Source organism: Herpailurus yagouaroundi, unplaced genomic scaffold (assembly GCF_014898765.1).
Source record: "Herpailurus yagouaroundi ecotype Mexico unplaced genomic scaffold, PumYag 161, whole genome shotgun sequence".
NCBI lineage: Eukaryota > Metazoa > Chordata > Mammalia > Carnivora > Felidae > Herpailurus > Herpailurus yagouaroundi.
The window spans coordinates 5,741,423-5,763,463 of NW_024412402.1; the positions used below are offsets into that span (position 1 = coordinate 5,741,423).

General features: G+C 49.7%; 1 protein-coding gene across 18 annotated transcripts in view; it reads left to right on the forward strand.

Annotated features, from left to right (window-relative positions):
- Window positions 1–22,041, forward strand: part of NCAM1 (neural cell adhesion molecule 1) — a 312,774-nt gene that overhangs the window by 285,185 nt on the left and 5,548 nt on the right. For 4 of the 18 annotated variants that reach the window (XM_040483013.1, XM_040483014.1, XM_040483018.1 and 1 more), the window contains 2 exons: window positions 9,508–9,632; window positions 12,456–12,636. In XM_040483013.1, the coding sequence (XP_040338947.1) occupies window positions 9,508–9,632; window positions 12,456–12,636 (306 nt within the window). Of the gene's footprint in view, window positions 1–1,049; window positions 1,053–9,507; window positions 9,633–12,455; window positions 12,637–15,149; window positions 17,551–22,041 lie in introns of those variants that run through there. The other 14 variants (XM_040483015.1, XM_040483019.1, XM_040483020.1 and 11 more) reach the window with 7 other exon arrangements.

Genomic DNA, 22,041 nt, shown 5'->3' on the forward strand with positions numbered 1-22,041 from the left:
CCCAAACTGCCTTTGGACAAGGCAGGTCATTCAGTAACAAATTAGAGTATAAATACAACAGATGACAAAAAGGAACGTGGACAAATCCAAACATTTTTTTTAATGATCACAATCAAATCCATATCTTATCAAGTGCAGCCACAAGTCTGGAGAGATAACTGTGTCCACCAATGCCCAAGCACTTGGTCAGGGTCAGAGTCTTAGCTCGTGGGGCCAGGGGGTCCGTTCAGTTTCGCTCCTCAGTGTTGATGGAGCCACCGTCTTGACCACCAGAAGGAAACCTCGTCCCTTTGTGCACTGACTAGACCCTGCCTTCACAGGTGTCTCAACGGGGCTGTCACTGGGAGCTCCGGGATAACGCGGGTAGATGAATTGGAAAGCGAGGAGGGAATCCCCAGGGCTGCCTCCTCTGGCCTGCACCCAGTCCCCCTCTCCTCATGCACCAAAGGAAACAGGCAATGGCTTTTCTGTGTAACGTAATATTTTGTTCTTACAGGACACACAGTCTGGAGACTTCTCCTGCACGACCCATGTTCTCCTTGATTGCCCTCGTTTTCAAAGGATGCCGAGAGATTTCTGGAATCTGTGAATAATAACTTGCTTCTTTTTTTTTTTTTTTTCCTTCAGCAGTCTCCTGGATTGACTTTGACATCTGGGTCCCGGCAGAAACACCTCCCTATTTCCAAACAAGTTTACATACTCCTTGATGTGGTATTAATATGCAGTGTTGCAGCTGTATCTAATGCTTATTGGTGTCGTTAACCAAATGCTCTTTACGATTTATTATTCTTCTATTTCTGGGCAGTTTTACTGTCCTCCCAATGTTTCCTATATATGCTGCTAATTTAATTTGATTTCTCCTTTTATTTAGTCTGTGATTTTGTTGTTGATTTTTCTCCCTGCCCATTGTTTACATCAGTTTTTAATTTTTTTGTATTTTCCATGTGACCTCCTCCACTTTCCTTTCAACCAATCATGTGCGTGCGTATCATGTGACTTTGTCATGTGGCTTGCATGGTGCTGATGATGTCGTCCACGCTGGTGAACAGAAGGTAAAACTCTTTGTTCTGATTAGGGAAATAAACCTGGGACCACAGCCTGGCACCTAGGGCCCACTCATTTCTTCCCGTCTCAGATTTCCCAAGCGAAGCCATTTGAGAGATTTCCTCTTGTTCTCAGTTCACCTCTAGAATCCATCAATTCTTTGCAGCCTTGACATGACAATTTGATACCGTGGCAGGCTTTGGTTTAACATTTCGCTCCAAGAAACTTGGCCCTACAAACTGCCATCCACAGCAAAACCACATTTACCACCACGCAGTTTGCAAACTTGAATTTTTACCAGAGAGTTCATAAAAATTACTTCCCAGAAAGCGGTTTTTTTCAGTGACCTTTATGACATTGTTGTTTAACTTTATCCAGTAGTTCTGAAAACCACAGCTGCTCTAAAATGAGTCATTTCTGTGAAAATGTGAAATGTATCTGTTTACGACACTGAAATGCTACAGAGAGAAGTGTATCAATTGCAAAGGTTCTATTTGCTCAAAACCAATGAGAGTGCTTCATAAAATTCATGCAAATTGAGGACTTTCTGAAGGGAGAGATTTAAGAATTTGGAATGAAAGCAGTTTGCATTGTTGATGTGTCACTTTTTAAGAGTGACCCTCCCCCCTGGACAGTGGGGGTTAGAAATCAAAGCAAAAGTTGGCACTTAACCATGACTGGAGATCTCTTTGTAATCAAGAAGCACATGATTGACCCTTGCAGCAAAGGAAATAAAATTATAGCCTAATTAAGCGCATAGCCGTGACAAAATAATTAGTTAATATTGTGACTGTCACAACCTTGTGAAAACATTTCTCGTTTACCATAAAGAGAAAAGGAAGCCTCTGCTTGCAACTTCCCCACTGTAAAATCAAACACCTATTCAAAACCTGCCCTGGGAGTCACATGCATTCTGTTCTCTTCTAACTGAAAATTGTTACGTCACATCACAACCTGAGACACCTAGGCTGCACTGATCACGAAAGCCAGACTAACACGAATAACCGCCCAGTGTGCCCGTGCATGCGAGGGGTCCCCGTCTGGCCTCACGTCTCCAAGGAACTGACTGGGCGACATTCACACAGACAAAACCATCCAAAGCTGTTGCATGCATGTTCTCTGTTCCTGGTCTGTCCTCTCATTTTGTGCCCCTGTGCGTGTGAGCCCTGTGGATGCTCCCCCTTGCTCATCCTGCACACTGACCACCTCTGAGGACGTCAGCTTTCTGGGTGTGGTCACTGTGCCCATGTTGAGTCCCGTTTACAACCAGACTCCTGGACGAGGTCTTGGGTTGGAGCCGTCTGTCACTTCCAAAAAGATGTGTGGTATTTATGCTGTCTGAAACTAAGTGGGTGTGTCCCCAGAGCAGGGGAACATCTGACGTGCTGATGACTTTGACCTACCTTCAAAAGGCAACCTAATCTGTGAACCTTAGGGTAGGGGATACTGGGAGCCTAAGATTTTCTAAACTCCCGAGTCTCACTGCACATCCTGTGGTTTCATTATTTCTCTGAGGGGGACTGTGTTCTTCTAAAGACTTGAGATGACTGTTCCAAGGGAAAACCCGGATTTTCTCCCTGAGATCTGAAGGGTGAGGTGTTGGGTTGAAACCCATTCGTTTCTTTCCTAAAAACAAGTTTGGTTATTTCTGTACAGTGCTAGAATTCAGGATGAAGCAGAGCACAACATGAGCAAGGTTGAAACAGATCCACCCCTCTGGACAGAGATCTCTTCCAGACATTTTAAGCAAGGCAAGAAATGTTTGAAGATGTTTCCTGCGGTTGCCCCAGAAATGCACTGTAGCAATGGTCTTGGGTGTCAGTAAAAATGTGGCCAGTGCTAAAAAAAAAAAAAAAAATCAAAGTGCCTGTAGAATTCGAAAGTATGATTACCCCCTTGTCAAACCACATTCCCTTCTGTGACAGACCCTCTCTTACCATTTGCAAAGGGACAGGCGGAGGACTCATTATTCAGATAAGCAGCAAGCAGCCAGAAATGGCCCTTAATAATACAATTTAAGGGACTGGAGAGGGTCGTAGCGAGTAAAATTCACGGAGAGAAATGAAGCTTCGTGAAAAACAGTGCTTGCCTCCTTTCTCTGAACACTAGCAAGGCTTTCAGGTGAGTGGGGCCTGAGGATGGGTAAGTGAGCAGGTGCATCTCCCAGCAGAGGGGTGTACATCCGACAGGTGATGAAATCCAGTTCCTGTTCCACCACTGCCCCCTGCACACACGCGCACGCACACACACACTGCCTCTAGGATGCCCTTGACACAGGCTGCATGTTGTGTAAATCTCAGGCTCCCGTCCACAGTGTTGACTGGGTTCGGCAGCACGGGGTCAGAAGGGAGGTGAAAACAGGCATTGGACGCCATGCCCTTGGCTCCCTTAGTCCTGAACCTGTAGAGCTTTGCAAATAGGGGTTCATGATGGGGAAACTTAGGCACCTGTCCCAGGATCCCAGGAGTGGGCTTGCTGTGGTGAGCTAAGATGCTCCTGTGCCAAGTTGATTTTTAATATCACGGCACCTCGTCGTGGCCGGGCCTCCTTCCTCCAGTGACTCTGTCACCTATGAGGACTCTGTGTAAGTAAACGGGCCTCCCCACCCTTCCCACCGCCAGCATGTGTGTGATGAGAAGCCCCCTGAGCCCCTCTGTCAGTGTGCTGTTTGTTTTAGCATGGATCCCCCCCCCCCCCCCCCCCATTCATAATGATCTTCTTTTCTTTAGCTACTGACACTGCCTCTCGTACTAGGACATGCTGATTCTGGTGAACTAAGCTCCTTAACACCCACTCTTCCTTCTTAGATTGAAAACATCACTAACCACCCCTTCCACTCCTTCCTTTATTTATTTATTTTTTTTTTTTTTACAGCTGTGTGTCTGGATTGCCACGGTCTCTGGCAGGTCGACATAGACTTTTCACCAGGGCTCTGCTCTAATTGCCTTTATTCTTAAGGATTCCCCGCACTGGCGGTTACAGGGTAGAGAGCTAGCGTGAAGGGTCTGCAGAGGGGAGGCAGTGACGCGTGTCAGCCCGAATCCTAGGGGCAGAGGCCGGGGGCTCTGCAAAGGGCCCGTTTCCCTAGGGCTTCCCAGGAGCTTTGTACTTCTTTATAAGTAACCTAATGTCCGTGAAATCGTGTTGAAGATGTGCACAGACTCCCCTTGGCGGCCTCGCAAGCGGGAGCCGAGTTAATTGTTGGAGGTTATTTGGGTCCTAACTTCCTCAGCCTGGATCAGCCCCATAACCACAAGCCATACCTTCGTGGTCCTATTTTCATTTTTAGGATGATGATGAAACAGAGATAATTGATCAGCTAATCTGGTGGTGTTTTCATGACACCCACGAGAAGGGAATTGGTATCTCTGTGGTTCAGTCTGTCAGAGTTCATCTTTGGCTGTTCAGTTCATATCCCTTCCTGCCACTGGCCTCCCCACCCACCCCCAGCTCACACGCTCATGTTCGTAGTTCCTGAGGAGCCCGATTTGAGAGGGATGTGTAGGACGGATGCCCCCATGAGCGTGGCCACAGGGCTACGCGTCCTTTCTGTGGAGAGCCAGGGAATTGGCCATGGCTTATACGCACTCCCTGCATCCCTTGGCGTTCCTTGGAGCCGGAGACCGGGATGGCAATGAGTCAGCTGGCGCCGGCACAAGCATATTCTTGACAACAAGGAGGAAAGAGCTCAGGAGAAAAGGAGCATTTATTCCCCAGGCCCGATCTGGAGGAGCAATGCTTAGGACAGAATGAACCCCGTCCGGGGTTGGGTGTGTTCGGACTGACAGCCGCTCGCCGGGACTGTCAGAAAGCCCCCTCAGCCAGGCGGGTTGTCACAGGGGGCGTCCCAGAGTGTTTGAGGCTCCAAGGATGAAAGCAGCACAGATCCCCTAGATTCATTTGTTCGGCAAAGAGCCTGGTCTTAGGAAGGACAATCAGCAGCCTCCTAACTACAGATCCTAAGGCCGATCAAACGTCTAACCTCTTGATGTAATTTCGAATGTTCCTGAGTTGGGAAAAATCAAATGGGCTTCATACTTGAACAGCCAAGTCATGCATTTTGTACTCTTCTAAACAAATAATAGAAAAGGCATACATAAGTTTCACATTGCTTGCAGGGTGTAATGGACCAAAGGGGAACAGGAGTTAAGATAAACAAAAGTAACAGTATTTTTGATGCCAGACAATCCTGTTTGATGGAAAATGTGATAGATTCTAATGCAAGCCCTATCTCCATCCCTGGTTTATACTCAGAGGCCCCAAAGTCTGTGCAGGTCCCTGTGGGAGAGAAAGCAAAGGTCAGGAAAAAAGAATGCAGGTCAGGCCTCTGTCAGGGATGCCATGGGGCACCTTGGCATTTCAGTCAGAAGGTATACTTCTTGGTACTTGGGCATTTTTGAGTAAGAAGTAGAAGATTGTTTTCCTTCTAAAATTCACAGATGCTGTCCAGACCCCCTAAGCCTGCTATAATTTCTGTTGTGGAATTCAGGTACCCAGCAGTAGTTTTCTGACCTCCGGACTTGTGCTGACGAGGGGAAGGAATTGAAGCTGACTCAGATTTTAGGGCACAATAGCACACAAATTACAAAGAACCTACAATCTGCAAGGCCAGAAATACACACTTCAATTACGATTTCTGGGAGGAACTTATAGGACGAGCCTGCCACATTTCTGACTGTATGTGGTCTCGATGGTACATTCTTCTTTTCTTGCATCCGTGATTTACACACTTCTAGAAAATACCAGAGTTGCCTAATATTTTATATTTGTTATCGGCAAGGCTTATTTTTAAGGTGATGTTGTTTTGAGTCTTTACGTGAAATATTTGGGGGCAAAATTTGACTCATGGCTGAAGCTAAATTCAGAAGGTGTAATTAACCGCAGGGGTTTTCTTGGAGCAACCTGCCGATTGCTGCTGAATCACAAACCAACATTTACAAATAATTACAATATTGGTTTTGCGGAAATTACCCATAATGATTTCAATCAGGGCAGCCATTTCAGAACAGAGTGCACATTGGGACCCTCTAAATAATTTCCTCTCCTAATGTGTTCAGCAAAGCAGTGAGCCACCCAAATGCCAAGGCCCCATTTCTTCAGGGTCAGCCCATCCCTCATCAGGTATGGCTAGAGTCTCCTTTTCGCCGACAGCTCAGGAAGCAATTCCTTTAGCCTATTCGTTATCTTGAGAAAAATGGACAGAGAGCGTGCATTTGAAGATGGAGAAGACAATTGTTTAAATATTGCTCTTTCTCCACCTTTATGTGACTACAAGTTGTGTAGAGTTGGTCAGAATCCCTCTGATGTTAGTTGAAAGTCATCTTCCTCTAGAAACACCGTCACAGGAAGGGTTACCTTTCCATACAAGGGCCCCGCCATTTTTAAAAAGAGTTGATCATAACTAGGTTTTTTTCTTTTGACAAACCGAACTTTGTCTTGTTTACCTTTGAAACCCCAATGCCTAAGAGATTATCTGGTACCTGGGAGGTAGGTACTCCGTAAACGTTTGTTGAGTAAATCATAGTTAAAGCACTTTAAATGATACATGTAAATATTATATGCCATGCTCTACATTCTGTAAGAAAGAAATACACGTATATCAGAATAACATGGTAGTCGCTCCAATAAAATAGCAATGATAGTGTTCCAACTTTGGTAAATGTTAGAACTGTGTTCTGTGGAATAGTTGTTAGTGGTTTCTTTGTGGTTCCAATCATATTTTTTCTGAAACACATCCAAAGATAAGATTTGACTTTCATCGGGGCTGTTAGTTTCTGCAGGGAATCCTTGGCAAGATATTTGTTCCCATGTCTCTGAAGACAGTTGGGGTCTCTTTGCAAAGATAGGACTTTGGGGAGGATAACTTTTTAAATTGTAAAGAAAAATGGACAACCCTGTGCCTTAGAGATGTGGAATTGCTGATCTGGGGATACATTGCCCCGAAATTGGCAGGACCATCCTTATTTTGCGTCTTTCACAGTGTTTTGAAAATAGCCAAGGTGTTCTTGATAGTTTGTCCTAACACAGTGACTGTCATTGGGTCACAGTGCTGTCAGAGCCAGAGGGGGGCCCTGGAGAACACCTCGTTCGGGGCATGGATTCTGCAAACGTGGGTACTGAGGCAGTGGCCTGTCCAAGCATTCAGTTTTACAGGGATCCCCACAAACATGAAAGAGAGTACCTCTTCTAAGTAGATACAACCCCCCCCCCCACCCACTCCCAAAGCAGGGTCCAGTGTTTTGTGGTCTTGATTCAGCCTTGAAACCCATGCTGCTCAAATCTGGAAGGAAATCCTAAGGAAAGTGTAGCCAGAGCAGCCCCAGCAGATTAATCTCCGTTTACCTTCCAAGGAAGCTTTGGGGGAAGGACCGGGTCCTCGCCCCATGACTGTGTTGGAAGGGCCACTGATGCCACTGCCTTCCCTCCTTAAGGCAAATCGACCATCACAGAGTCAGTGCTGCAATTCTGAATACAAAAGTCCTCGTTAATGTCCATCCCCATTCAGTCTGGGGCCATGAGCTCTCCCAGTCAGCCTGAGTGCAGGACTTGTGAGGCTCACACCTGGAAGTCCCAGGCCAGCCAGAACCAGTCTGTCCCCTGCATTCAGAGAACAGAGCTATCCAGTTCAACTGTGCCTACTCCTGCCATCTGTGACTGTGCAGACCTGCCCGGTTCTGAAATATCCTCCACTTTGTTTGAGTTCCTTTCTAGCCCTGGATATTTACAATGATATAAGACACAACTGTTGTCTAAGGCTTAGGATGGTCCGAAAGAATCTGAAAAGCATACCTGCCTTGACATTATCGAAACCAAATTCCTAAGAATTTTCCAAAGAATAGTTGGGACCAGCAGCTGGATAGCGACATGAAAACAGGACAAGTCTTTGCCTAAAACCTTGTCCTTTTTTTCCTGTTTTTTTTTTTTTTTTAATTGCTGATGGAGGAACACCAGTTACAAGCCTGACTTCCTAAATCACCCCTGACATTAAGGGGATGCACCTTCCCTGTCAGCTTCTGTGTGTCCCCATCACCTAAAGGTGCACAAGGATCACCTTGGGATCTTGTTGAAACGGAATCTGCATGTCTAAGGAGCTGCCACGTGGGGTTCGTGCTACAGGCCCAGGCTGAGCAGCAAGGGCTGGCCAATAGCTTTCCCTGTCTGGTTCCTCCTCGTCTCAAAGTGGGGAGCAGGACACAGGGCCAGTGTGAGGTTCCCAGAGTAGCTGAATGAGGAAGGTGGGCTGAGTGGCTTTGCCAGCAGCCTTGCCACAAATGGCCAGAGGTATACCTTGGGGTGATGAGGTCCAAAGCCTGGCGACAAACCTTTCTGGGTTCTTTGGTCACAGGTCTGTGATTCTGTCTTCCAGTGAACGAGCCAGGACAGCCCTCCCAGAAGGTGACTTCTTGTAGGCTCTCCCAATTTTCTGTCTGAGGACATGAAGTAGACACAGAGATGTGTGTCTTTGAAGGAAGTGCGGAATTCCCGAATGCGTTAAATCTTCATTTTAGCTTTTTCATACCGGACATTATCTTACGTCCTTACTCCCAGTACACACTAGTGAAACCGTTTCTCTTAAAGAACACCGGCGTCTTACTTACTGAAGAAGCACCCCACCTCTGGTAATTTGTCCGTACCGAGCTCACCTTCCTCCTCTGTCTCGCGTTCACACGAGCTGAGTGTGTACCACAGGTAGAGACATCGACTTTTTTCTGCTGAGAAATGCTGAAGCCATTTTTTCCCTCTCTCTGCTCACAAACAGAAAGACTTTCATGATTGCTACTTTAAACAAGGTACCAAGGATGATCACTCAGGCAGTTGAGCCGTAAATGCAGGATGCTTACAGGAGACTCGCCCGTGGCAAATTGTGCTTTATTTAATCACACCTGGAAACTTGTCATGTTTTTATATGAATGAGTCTAAGTAATGCAATTTAACTCATGGAAAGCTGGTCGCAAGAATGCAGTGTCATTCCGTCCCCATCAGGGATGGGTCCCCCAGCCCCCTGAGATGAATCACGTATCCAGGGAAGAAACTGGCTGCTGTGAAGAATTATTTTATGGGTGTAGGTTTTCTCCTTTAAACACTTACGCACATTTGCCTGTATTTCAGGCTGTTCCTCAGAATGCATCAGGCTCATCAAAGTAAAATCTGCGGTTGTAAGAACAGCAAAAAGGAAATGCAAGCACCAGTGAGAAACAGTTTTTTAAAAAATCCTGTTTCTAAAATGGTAAAAGGACTGTGCTAATAGGGTTTCCCAGAACATTCCCAAAAGTCACTCCCAGTTTGGAGCTAAGTCTGAGGTATCTCACTGGAATCGGAAGTTTTATATTTATTGCTTTTTAACCATTTGAATTTCTGAGAAAGCAAGAAAGAGCCCAGCCCCACCCCATCACTCCATCCCATTCTGGGTTGGATTTTCTTCGTGTGGGCGAATATGTCACATGAATTAACTGGCTGTTTCAGGGGAACCCAGTGCACCTAAACTCGAAGGGCAGATGGGAGAGGATGGAAACTCTATTAAGGTGAATCTGATCAAACAGGATGACGGCGGCTCCCCCATCAGGCACTACCTGGTCAAGTACCGAGCGGTGAGTAGCTCCTGTCCCCTTTTCACCTGCTTCTGCAGCTGTCACACCCACCTTGTTGGGGCAACAGCATGCACATCCCGGGGGCAAAGGGGGAAGTAGTGCAGGACAGAGTCCTTCTGTGTCTTGCAGGGCTCAGGGGCCCTGCTCAGGGTTTTAAATCCCAAGATCGACCTACAGCCATCAGGCCGTGTCTACACGGGGATCATTTCAAAACCTCTGAAATCACTGTGGCGACAGACTCATACCCTGATTGATTTTTCTGCTTCTTGAACATTTCTACAAAGTGATTTTGCAATTACCCGGTAGCTTCTGCATATAATATACTGGTATCTCATAATCAGGACATTTGGTAAACTGTATTATGGGCCAGGCACTGTGATTTTCTCCCCACGAGAACCTGATGAAGCTCTTCTTATGATCATCTGCCCTTTACAGAGGAAGTACTATATCCATTCAGTAACGGCCTGATCTCTCATGCCTGGGTGGGCAGAGTTTGAATCCAGGTCTGTCTGCGGACCCTGGGCTGTTAGCCCCTGCCCTAGGCTGCCCTGCCATCCCAAACCATGGTATTCCCACCTGCCCCTCACAGCTACCTGAGCTATTCTAATCCTGCTAACAGTGAGCTTGGCCCTGAACCCTTTCTTCCTGGTTTGCTCACCATCTAAGATTTCTGTCATGCCGCCTGTCATCTCCATCCCCCAAAATGAGAATCACTCTGTTTCTCTGGTTTTAGAATGGTACTTGGCCACTGCCAACCAGAGTCAATTGCTGAGAGATCTAGAGGCAGAATCTGAACACTGGGAAGAGTCTCTTGCTAGGATTTCTTACCAGTAAGAGATAACGAACCAGAGAGCAGTTTTCTTTCTTCCAATCGCCCCCAAGAAAGGATTTTTCAAGGAAGTTGACTCACTCCCTCTCTTTTGATCAGCCCCCACTGAAATGATGTGTGAGCTCTTACCTGGTTGGGCCTAATGGAGAGTCATTACAGCAGAGCCCTACCAGGCACACGCCCCCCCCCCCCCACCTCCCTGCCAGCTGCTGGGCAGACCTGTCATTCCACTCAGCCCTTCCGCACTCAATTGTGAAGTCAGGCATGAGCCTGACATCGGATGAAGAGCCTCCTCTAACGTCTCTAAGGCCCAGCCTAGAGACACCCCTGTAAGAGCGACCACTGTGGCTTCCTCGCTGTGGAATAGGATGCCAGGATTGAGTGGTGGCCCAGCACAGCCCGCAGGAAGTAGACAGTGTGTGTCTGGCCCTTGTTATGCTCATGTGGCCCAGACAGATGGGTTCTGGTTTCAGCTTTACCACTTACCAGCAAGCCCAGTCTTCCAAAACCTCCATTTCTCCATCTGGAAAATGGGGATAAAATAGTTTCTTACATTATTGTACAGATCAGGAATAATATAAACAAAGAGCCTGAAATGTGCCTAACACTTGGAAACCCCCCGTACATGGTAACAACAATAATTACCCTGAAGATGCTGGCTGGGTCTGGAGACACCTCCCGTATGAGGCCACCTGAGATGTCAGTTTTCCAGAAGAGCCACTGTGGCTGTGTCAGGCAGGTCTGTATTAAAAAGACAACGGGGAGTGGCCCCTGGGGGCTCAGTCAGTTGAGCGTCCGACTCTTGATTTCGGCTCAAGTCGTGATCTCATGGTGCTGAGATCTACCCCCGCGTCGGGCTCGGCACTGAGCATGGAGTCTGCTTAAGATCCTCCCTCGCCCTCACCCTCTGCCCCGCCCCACTCATCCGTTCTCTCCCCCCGCCCACACACACAAAAATATAGCAGGGACAGAACACCAAGATATGATAGCCTTACCTGCCCTGTGTTCGTCTGTCTTGCACTTCAAACACTCAGTGTTTGCTAGATATCATTAACATGTTATTAATATTTTTATATAACACAATATTTGCTTTATATTCTGGTTGCCTCTTTATTATAGAGTTTGCCAAGGAAAGGAGCCTTTCAGAGAATGAGAATACATACAGGTGAATTTCTTTGTTTTAAACTAAACGCGGGCCACATGGTGATCTATGGCCACATGAATGTGCAGCCTGACAAAACACTTCACGGGCTCTTGGTAGGGATCCAGTGAGAAAATTGTGGAAAACCTTTAGTACAGTGCCAGGCAGATAGCAAGTGCTCAATAAATCGTACTTTTTAATTTTTCTTAATGTTTTGTTTATTTTTGAGAGAGAGAGAGAGAGAGAGAGAGACAGAGTGCCAGCTGGGGAGGGGCAGAGACAGAGGGAGACACAGAATCGGAAGCCGGCTCCAAGCTCTGAGCTGTCAGCAGAGACCCTGACTTGGGGCTCAGACCCACAAACTGTGAGATCATGACCTGAGCAGAGATCAGACACTCCACCAACCTTGCCACCCGGGCACCCCTGATCCTTTTTCTTTTTAATAAAACAAATCGATACAGTGTTTCTGTGTCCAGGAGGGCGAGTCACACGTACCTGACTGAGCATGAGCAACATCCTGAATCAGACAAGAAGCTTCTTTGTTTCTTGACTCTTCCAGGGTGTCTGTGCACGTACGCAGAGCACAGCTTGGCAGATGGTCTCTGCGCCACACTGCTATCTGCCGAGGTCTGTGTGTTTGCAGACACGCAAGGGTGACCTCCTGACCTGTGTAATCCTTAGGGTTTTTCAGGCTAGTAAAGAATGCACGCCATGTCCTATCAGTGGTTTTTCTTTTTATTAGTTTGCACCAATAGTTAGTGACTCCCTTGAATTCTTCCAGTTAGCTGGCCTCACCAGCATTTGTATCTCAACTTTCCTGGTGTCTTGTGTCCTTCCTGCCGGTTTCTCCCAGAAGCTCTCCTCGGAGTGGAAACCGGAGATCCGGCTCCCATCCGGCAGTGACCACGTCATGCTCAAGTCCCTGGACTGGAATGCTGAATATGAAGTCTACGTGGTGGCTGAGAACCAGCAGGGAAAGTCCAAGGCGGCTCATTTTGTGTTCAGGACCTCGGCCCAGCCCACGGCCATCCCAGGTATGACCGCCTCTGCTCTCTGTGAGTCTCCCGCTTTGAATTAATGCACCAAAGCTGCACCTCCTAATGCGCCTGAACAGCCCCTGACAACTTGCTTGCTTCCAGCCATCCTCATGATCGGTCGCCCATGCAAAGCTTAGTTTTGCTTTGTACCTATCTGTGCAGTGGGTTGAGATGTACTGGACCCCCAGCAAGGCTTGGCCAAGCCTCCTGGGGCAATGGTCCTGTGCCATTCAGCCTTGAAGGACTGATGCTGAGCCAGTCCACGAGACCCCTGAGATGGGAAAAGCCCCACCTCCAGCCAAGCCTTGGAGGCTGGTTGAGTAAGGATCTTGTTTTGAGACCTTATCTACCCTCTGCCATTTCCTACAAGGACCACCCAATTGTTGAAGCGCTTTCTATTTGATGCTTGCTTACTGCACAGTCATGTTCCAGATCTCTTCTCTGTGGGGACCCCAAGAGAAGGAAGAGACGGTGCCCAATTAGTTAAAAAGCCTATCTTCCAAGGGCCTCTCAACTGAAACAAAGATTAAATTGAATTACTTGAAACAGAGCAAATGAGGAAAGTAGATGCTTGGAAACCCCATCTGTGAAAGGCAGTCTGCTGGAAACCGTGATGCGAGTGGTTCTCCTAGGAGATGTAGAACTGTTTCTAGGGACCCGGGACCAACCCAAGTGTGGGAATAACGTGGGAGTTCTGCTTGCTGGCCCACCCACCTTGCCGCTGACGGTTAGTCCCCTCACTGACCAGACCCGCAGAGCAGAGAGAGATCTTCAGCCCCTCTCTGCTTTCCCAGATCACCCCAAGGCCGGCCTCAGGCAGGAGAGGTGGGCATAGACCATACAGCTGCAGCCTGTTGAAAAAGGGCCCCACAAACCCTCTGCTGTGTTCAAACATGGCAGGGAAGATGTTTCGGTCTCCCAGTGGCCTTGGTCTGGCCCCATCATGCCTGTCCTCTCTCCAGTGCTTGCCTGGGTGCTCTGTTCAGTTAACACAACAGCACCTCCCAGCAGGAGGGAGAACAGAAAGGGTACGGCTGCCTGGGACACAGGCATGCATGTGTGCGAGTCAGTGCAGCAACAAAGGCACCAGTGTGTGGTGGCCGACTGTTGTGTGTGCGTGAGTGTGTGTGTCCAATAGACCTGTTGGGGCCTCCAGGGAGTTGACAGGTGGGTCTGGAACCACAGATGAGACACGTCGATTGGACCTACCCTCTGCATTCTCAGGGAGGCTCCTTAGTGCAGATGGTCAGTGGTAAAGGCAAGGCATTTGGGTGTGGCTGCAAGAAACGCTCTCAAGACTGCTTAATATGATGTCCACATGGGGGTGGCCCTGCCAACCTGTGCCCTCTCTTTCTTTGTGCTCTTTGGTCAGCTTTTCATTGAAATCGACAGTCTGGAATGTATCCAGATCTGCCCAGCCTTTATGGGACACTTAGGACCTGGGGGGTTGGGGTGGGGAGAAGCTCGAGCAACCCCTTTTCAGCAAGACGGACTTCTGGTGGCACTTGTTGCCAGGGCTAAGTGACACAGGCAGGTTGCTTGGACGTGCTGTGTCCACATGTTGGGTAGTGCCCACAGCATCAGCTCGTGGGGTTGGAGCAGGTGGGGACACTGTGATTCAGATACAGAAACAGGAGAAGATGTTGTCCTCCAGGGCCCTGCCCAGTGGAGACGTCAGAGGCGTTAAGGCACCCCTTAACCGAGAGAGGGTCGGAGGGACTGCTCACCTACTGCACGCGTATTAAGAGGAGGTGTCTCTGTGCTTAGTTGGACTTTCCTGGCCGTGGCGTTGGGATCTGCGTATAAAACCTCTGAACTACAAGATGTGCGCTCGTGGTGGGATTCTGTGGTCAGTGCGGTAGCAGAAGGTGAGGGGTGCAGGCGAGATCGTCTTGAAGAGCAACCGGGTGGGGGCCATGGCGCAGTGGGAAGACGAGTCCCATATATCACTGAAAAAGCACAGTTTGCTGCACACAGCGCATCTCTCCCGCTACGCGTAGAAAGCTCTAGAGGCCAGGAGGCTGTGGGTAAGCTCGTTGACTGCCCCTCAGAGGCCTTGCCTTAGTCGAAGGTAACACTCTCCTAATCAAACTCCTGTACTTTACTGTGGAGGCTCTGTTCTCTCACTGTAATTTCATTTGCTCGCTGACCCCTAACCCCCGAATTCACCCTGCTGTGCTGCTTGTGGCCTTGCTGAGCTTTGGAACTGGCCTTATAGGAATAATACTGTACTGAACCCTTCCCTAACCTTTGTCAGTCTAATTTACTAAGTTGAATTAACCTTTGATTCTTGCGTTTTCTGTATTTGACCTAATTTTTTTTTCTTTTTATCTATTTTTTTTTCCTCTGTTTCTGTCTCTACCTTCTCTTTCCTTCTCTCCCCTCCTCCCCGTCCTGCGTCTGTCGTCACACATGTCACGTTGGACGTGCGTCACTGGGACATCCCCACTGCCACATTTGTTTTTAAACAACCACATTCTCTCTGGGCTCCCATTGCTTGGGACCTTCAGCGACCTTGGGAGGCTGCTGTGCGTCCTACACCTTTGTCTCATTGCTTCTCTCTGCGGTGACTCTTCTTTTGCTCTGTTAGGAATTTGAACACAAACACACACAAATTAAATTTGCTTAAATGCCCAGTTCCCATGAGAATGATCAGTTGCCCCCTTTGGAAGAACCTGTCAGGACCGCCACGGCCACGCCACCAAGTGCTCTGTGTGGAAGAGGAAGGTTTGGTGATTGGAAAAAGCTGGACCTCCAGACATTTTACCGTTCGCAGATACGTCCATGCTGCTTCACGAGGAGTTTGCCCCCTTTTTGAATGGCAGTACAAAAATATGTGGGAGCGCTTTTCTTTAAACGCGGTTTTTAGAAGAGCATCATGCTAGTTTTACAGAGAAGTTTCTGCACATCTCTGCTACTTGTTGCATTTTTTTTCTTACCTGAACATGATGTGGCAGAGAAAAATGTCTAAGTACCTCCTAAAGCTTGCATCAGAGCGTCCACATCACCACGTTTTCCCTACCCCATTCCAACCCCGTGCTCCCCCTCTGCCCTTCAAAAAAGCAGTGGGCGCTGCTTGCCTTGACATGCCCGTGGTCAGGGGGCCAAACCGCTCTGATGCATCTGGGCATTTTGCTGACATGATGGGCAAAGTAAGTCACCCTGTTGCCCATGCAGTGGAAGAAAATGGATTCGTTAGGCATTTTCCGGGGCTGAACAGATGTTCTGGGGGGCACGGTGGTCCTGGTATTACAACCAGCCCCTTATGCTGGCTCTGCGAACAGGACCAACCTGTGATATGCCCAATACCAGTCAGCTTTGAAAGATGCACGTCTCCCAGTTGGAGTGATAATGGGACTGCCCAGCAGATTAGCACAGAGCCTGTCTTGGGGGTTGTGGTCCCACAGTGACCCACCGTGTCACATAACCATCAGCCCCCAGGTTAGAAGTATCCACTGCAAGCCCAGCATGGGTCACGTACTCCGCGACCCCGCACATACTCACCAGAGCAGATGGGTGGGGAACAGGCCCCTCCCAGAGTGTCCCCACTGCGAATCACTCAGCCTGTCGTACTTCCCCAATGCCCTGACCCCCGCCCATATTGGTCAGTGACTCTAGTGACATTTAGAAAATTCTGGCGAAAGCCAGCTAGTCCTCTCTGCTCTTGAGGGGGCGTCCTCTCCACGTGCCCAGGAGAGAAAGATCAGTGTGTTTGCTAAAGTCTCACATGGAGACCCAGGCGGGTCCTGCTCAGTACCATCCTGTACACGCTTGGGGATGGACCCTCTGCTAAATAAAACCTCCGTCCATTGTGGTCACCTATCATCCTATACATCTCATCTCTAAACATCCCACAGAAGTTTGATTTTTGTTCTTTTTGGTTTATTTTTTAGTTCCATTTGGTTTTTTCTAATGTTTGAAGACTAGTCTTTCCCTTTGGGAATCCAAGGGACCCCGTGGTCTGCAGGGCACGGCTGGTGGTGTTGGTCGGCACAGGCCCGTGTCCCCAGCGCTCACAATTTAGAGGCTCACGCACACACACTCTTCCAGCAGCTCAGGCAGGTAGCGCCTCTTGCCCCGGCCCTGTGCACCCCCAGCCCCATCTTGAACCTCTCTGCCTGGGGTCCCTGACCTGCATTCACACCAGCACAAGAGAAGCAGGCATGGTTCTGAGGCTCAAGGCAGAGCATTGAGGAGAGGCACCCGGGGCCTCTGGGCCTGGTGTAAAAACCCCAGGTCAGTTAGAGCTGCAGGGAGGACGAAGGAAGGAGAGATCCATCGTCACCCAAGTGGCCCGTCACTGTCCTCCTGGCCTCTGGCATGCTCTTGATATCATCTTAGGCAGAAGTCACATGTTCCCCTAGGGGGGGCCCCGGCCTGGCCCCAGTCCCGCCCCTAGGGAAGGGACAGTGTCAGTGTTTCTGAAGGGACTCCTCAGAGATCTAGTCCCAAGCGTAGGGAGGCCTGACAGAGCCCTGTCCCCTCAGCACAACCCCGGGCGAAGCATGCCTCAGCCAAAGGCACTTTGAGGCCACTGCAGCCCCATGGCTTATAATGGGATGCCTTTCAAGAGACAGTGTTAGGGCACATCCACTCACACTGGACACCGTCCTCAGTGATGGCTGTGGCCCCCAGCCCCACCGGGAATCCCCAAGACAGCGGCCCTTCGAGCCCCCACAGGAGTAAGCACTTGCCGCCTCGCCGGGCTCTCCCAGCCGCTGCGCCCTGCTCAGTGCTGCCCGTGCCCCCCATGCCGCGGGGTTTCTCTGCTCCTTTCTGGAATATTTATATGGCAGGTTTGGATCATGTATGTTACTAATAAGAATGCTAACACTGTTGTGTAGATAATCAGCGAGGCCTTTATGAAGTTTACACCTTTGCATTATTAAAGGAAATAACAGTCCACGTGAACTTACCGGCGTGCTTTGATTTTATTTAATAGCTGTGTGTCCTACCAAGTGTCCAAAGTCCTTTCCCTCCTCCACCTCACATGTACCTGAATAACTCTGATTACCCCAAATTGTACCCCAAACTTGCAGCCTGCTGCATGGAGTTTTAGCAGAGGAGAGGCTTTCCTTTGCCAATGAGGGGCTATGCATTTGGCTCAGCTATCCTGAGAGCTCTTGTGGGTCATTGCCTCCTTGAACTTTCCTAGTCCCCAGCAGACAGGGGGATGAGGGGAAAGTGCCTTTGCAGAACCAGGAGCTGGTCACTTTGGGGTCAGGAATGCATTGTGGGCCATCAGACATACAGTCTCTGTAGCCAGGGCTCCTGATGTCACTGCCCCCATTAAAACCCCATAGCAGAGGCTGCACAGAGTGATCTTGTGATCAGCAGAATACGAGAGAAGGTTCTCATTGGCAAATCCTATTCTGTTTGTAGTCACACTTAGTAGGACTCTTTCCAAACTTAAGACCAGCTGTCTGTTTCACAGCAGATACTGGGAGGGAGGAAGCAGACGTGTGAGAGGTTTGCAAGTGAACCTGAACTCCCGCTCAGTGGGAAGGGCACCTGGCTGCACTGAGGTCCCATGACACAATGACTCAGACCCATCTGGCGTCTGTAAAATGTGAGACCCATCTTCCCATTTTGAGGCATTTAAGGGAGATATATGTAGGTCCCTGTCATGGGGCAGCCAGTTCCCCAGTCAGTGCCAGCCTCTCCCATGCCAGGAACCACAGAAGATGGACAGCCTCACTTTCGCAGCATCACCATTCGGGTGGCTGTGACCCTGGAGGTTATGGAGGAACTGCTCCCAAGAAAGTCTGTGCGTGGAGATGTGGGGTGAGTCAGTCACAGGAGGCCAGCGTAAGGTCATGCAAAGACAGAGCCCTGGAAGGTTTTAATTTTTCCTTTTTTATACAATGTTACGTAAGGTGTAGGAGATAACCTATGTCCTCCTGGCTCTCCTGAACTACACAGTTTTGTAACATCCCCCTAGAGGTAATGAATGCTGACTTTCATACCCTCTCATCTACTTCCCGGTGTTTCCCTTACGTACAGCTTCTTTTTGTAAAAGGTGCACACACCCTTTCTCTAGCTTAAGGAGCCTCTTACTTCCTCTGGAAGTCTGTACTCTAAGTGGTGAACTGGCTGGTCCTTTTTCCTTCAGGGACAGTCTCTGCTCCCTCTCTCCATACATTCAGTACGTCAGTTACGTCAGTATGACCACCTCAGTGGTCAGGGCCACGAGGCGAGACTCCACAGCTCATCCGTGGGCCAGGAGTCATAGAAGCCACTATTATTCACTGTGACCCAGGCACAAGATGGCCTGGAGACAGCGGTCCTCAAACTCTGCTATGTATAAGGATCACCAGGGCTGCTCGGCCACACCCAGATTTCTGAGCATCACCCACAGAGATCCTGATTCACTAGAACTGGGGAGCCAGTTCTAAAACACCAGAGCCTAAAGCACCCTAGAAATTCTGCTGCAGGTGACAAACATTATGCTAAAAGGTGTGTTTATTTTTCACATAAAAATAAAATCCCGAGGACCAGTGAATAAAAATGGGACCCACTGAGTGTTCTAGTCTTCCAAGGGAAAAGTCGTCAGTGCAGAGGACCTGTACCGCGTGCAGGGTGCTGGACCGCGACATGGGACAGCAGGCTCCCGTGGTTGAAGAGGGTGTGGAGACACCTTCTGTCCCAGGCCCTGCCCAACACAGGAGCCTCTTCCAGAGCACTAGGCATCCCTGCCAAGGGTGTCCAGGCACAGGGTGCTTGCCTGCCGAGGCAGCTCACACTGTTAGCTCCCTCTCGAGGGAAGCTGAACTACCCCCGACGCCTACAGTTTCCATGCAGCAGTGATACCAAGTAAGACCGCTTCCATTTCACGACACATCTGTAAACATCTGGAGATGGTGTTCTCATCTCCAGACTAAACACCCACTCCTCTTTTTGACAAATAATCTTTGAACATTTCCTATGAGTCGGGTTGTGCTAGATGCTGGGGAGAACTAAGAGTACCCTATAGAACATTCTGGAGAAGACAGCCAGATAAAAAGCATGCAAGTGAACAGAAAGTGGCAGATAGACGTAAGAAGAGAACAGATACTCTACTACTCTTATCTACTCTGCGGAAGATACTGGGCAGAATGAGAGATCAGGGGACGGAGGGAGAGGGCTCTCCAGCAAGGTGACATTTGAGCTGAGGCCTGTAGGACAGCAAAGAGCCAGCCAGGAGGTTACGGGGCTGGAGGGTTCCCAAAAAGGAGTCAGCAAGGACCTGAGGCAGGAATGGGCTGGGTATATTCAGCAGGTAGGATGAAGGCCCTGGCCTGGAGCACAGGGATGGGTTGGGGGGAGGGGTGCGGGGAGCGGTGCCATGAGTTACAACAGAGGTGTGGGAGAGTGCACGACATGTGTAAGGCCTTTAGGCCAGGAGAAGGGAAGACCACTGCCCTTCTTTCTGTCTCACGTCACCGGGGTCTTTGTATCCTCTGGCCCTTCCCCTGAGTGTGCCTGCAGAAGCCAGGCAGCCCTCCAGCCAGGTCTAACGAGCCCAGAGCACAAGGTGGACAGTGGCTGCCTCTCACATGCACAGAGCCCCCTTTCCGTGGACCATTTGTCCTCTTCAGAGATATGACTGGTCCCCTAAAACCACGCTTACGTGTAAACCTCGGAATGTCGAGTTGATGCCACTGAGTCCAAAAATACAAACATTCTCCCCTCCCCCAAATACTTTAGGCTCCTTCCTCGGGAAGCAGGCACTCGACACCTATTGGGCACCGACGTCAGGAGGCGGCAGTGGCTGGAAGCCACTGTCATGGGATAGAAAGCCCAAGGCTGGTAATTCCTCCCTGTTCGGGGAACCAGCTTTGGGATTCTGAACATCAGGAAGGCTTGCGTGCCTCTCTGCTTCTTTGGGTGGAATGTATGAGGAGCCGGAAGAGAAGAACGAATGCTCTCTTCTGCTTTTGTGAGCTGCTAGGGAAAAGACCTGCTCTAGCGGATCACGGGGGCCAGCCATCAGTTTCCTGCTGCCGAAGTCCAGAGACAGCGTGGCTGGAGCTGGGTCCTCTGAGCACAGAGGCCTTTGCCAGTATTGGAACCTTCCTGGGGGATAGGCTAAGGTTTTCAGTGCAGGTTGGATGGGACCAGCCAGCAAGCCTGAGGAGGAAACACTGGGAAGCAAGACCAAGGTCCCAGAGAAGCCAAAAATACTCAAGAATTTGAGAGTCTTCTCCAACTATAAGGCCCAAATGCACCCTGGGTGCGAGAAATGAAGCTATGAGCAGTCGTCTGTGGCCTGCTGGCCTGGTGGTCTGTACCCTGAATTAAACTTTGAAACAGAGGCCAGTGGGGTGGGACCACCGCTGAAGAGGCTCCGCGATACCTGACCAGGGACCCCTGGGCAGACGAAAGAGTGCTCCCAGGAACACAGACTGCATGGAAGAAGAAGACTGGGGCCTGTCTGAGCACATGTCACCTCGGACTACACGTTCCTCCATTATCTGGTGTGCTGTGTGGCTAACAGGCCACTGGGCCTGGCCTGGGGCTCAGCAAAGGCACAGCAAGACCCAGACCGTGTTGGCCACAGTTCCCGCCTCTAGTCGGCAGACCTGGGGGATCCCAGTGGGTCCTGGCAGCACAGGAAGCTTCAGACAAGGTCTGGTGGTGGGGTGGAGCAGCCAGTTCTTGAACTCTATCCCTCCAGAAGAAGAAAAACGAAGCAGACATGCTCGTGTTTCAGTGTGATGTCATTGGCTCTGGCTTATGGGCAGAGCTCGCTGCCCACAGCATGACCTCTTATCTCCCAGACACTGGGGTGGGGTGGGGTGGGGGGGGAACCAAACAGGGGGCCACCTCAGGCAGCTAACATTGACACAAGGGGGCCTGGGGAGCTGGGGTCCTTCTGTGATACCACCAACACCCCCGGGGCCCTGGGGAGTGCAACACAAGTTGAGTCATTCAAAGTGAGCCCAGCCAGAACGGGCATGCTGTGGGCTGCTCAAGTGGGAGAATGTGTCTGTCTGTAGTGGGCACAGAGGACCTTTGCCCTGAGTGTGAGTGTGCCTGTCCGTGTGGGTGTGCATCTCTGGGTGAGTCTGCTGGTTTTCCTGAAGTCTGATCCAAGTGTGCCTGAGCTCCCAGATGGTGAGTATTCCCAAACCTTTCACCCTGGGCAGACCTCCATGTCTCCAGAGTAAATGGTCTTCGTCTGTCTCCCTGGGTGCAGTGAAGAAGGATAAGCTATGAAGCCAATGTACACTGTCCAAGGTCAGGATCATCTAGAGCCGTCCTTAAAGAGGAGGAGAGGAGGTGGGGTCATGTACTGGGCATACTGTTGTGCCTCGTGCCAGCACAAGCCCAAAGGAAGCCTTGGGAACCCTGTGCCACCCCATTTGGGACCCTGTCCCTGAGTACTCCCAAGAGCCATGGTCTAGCCTGAACCCGGTGGCC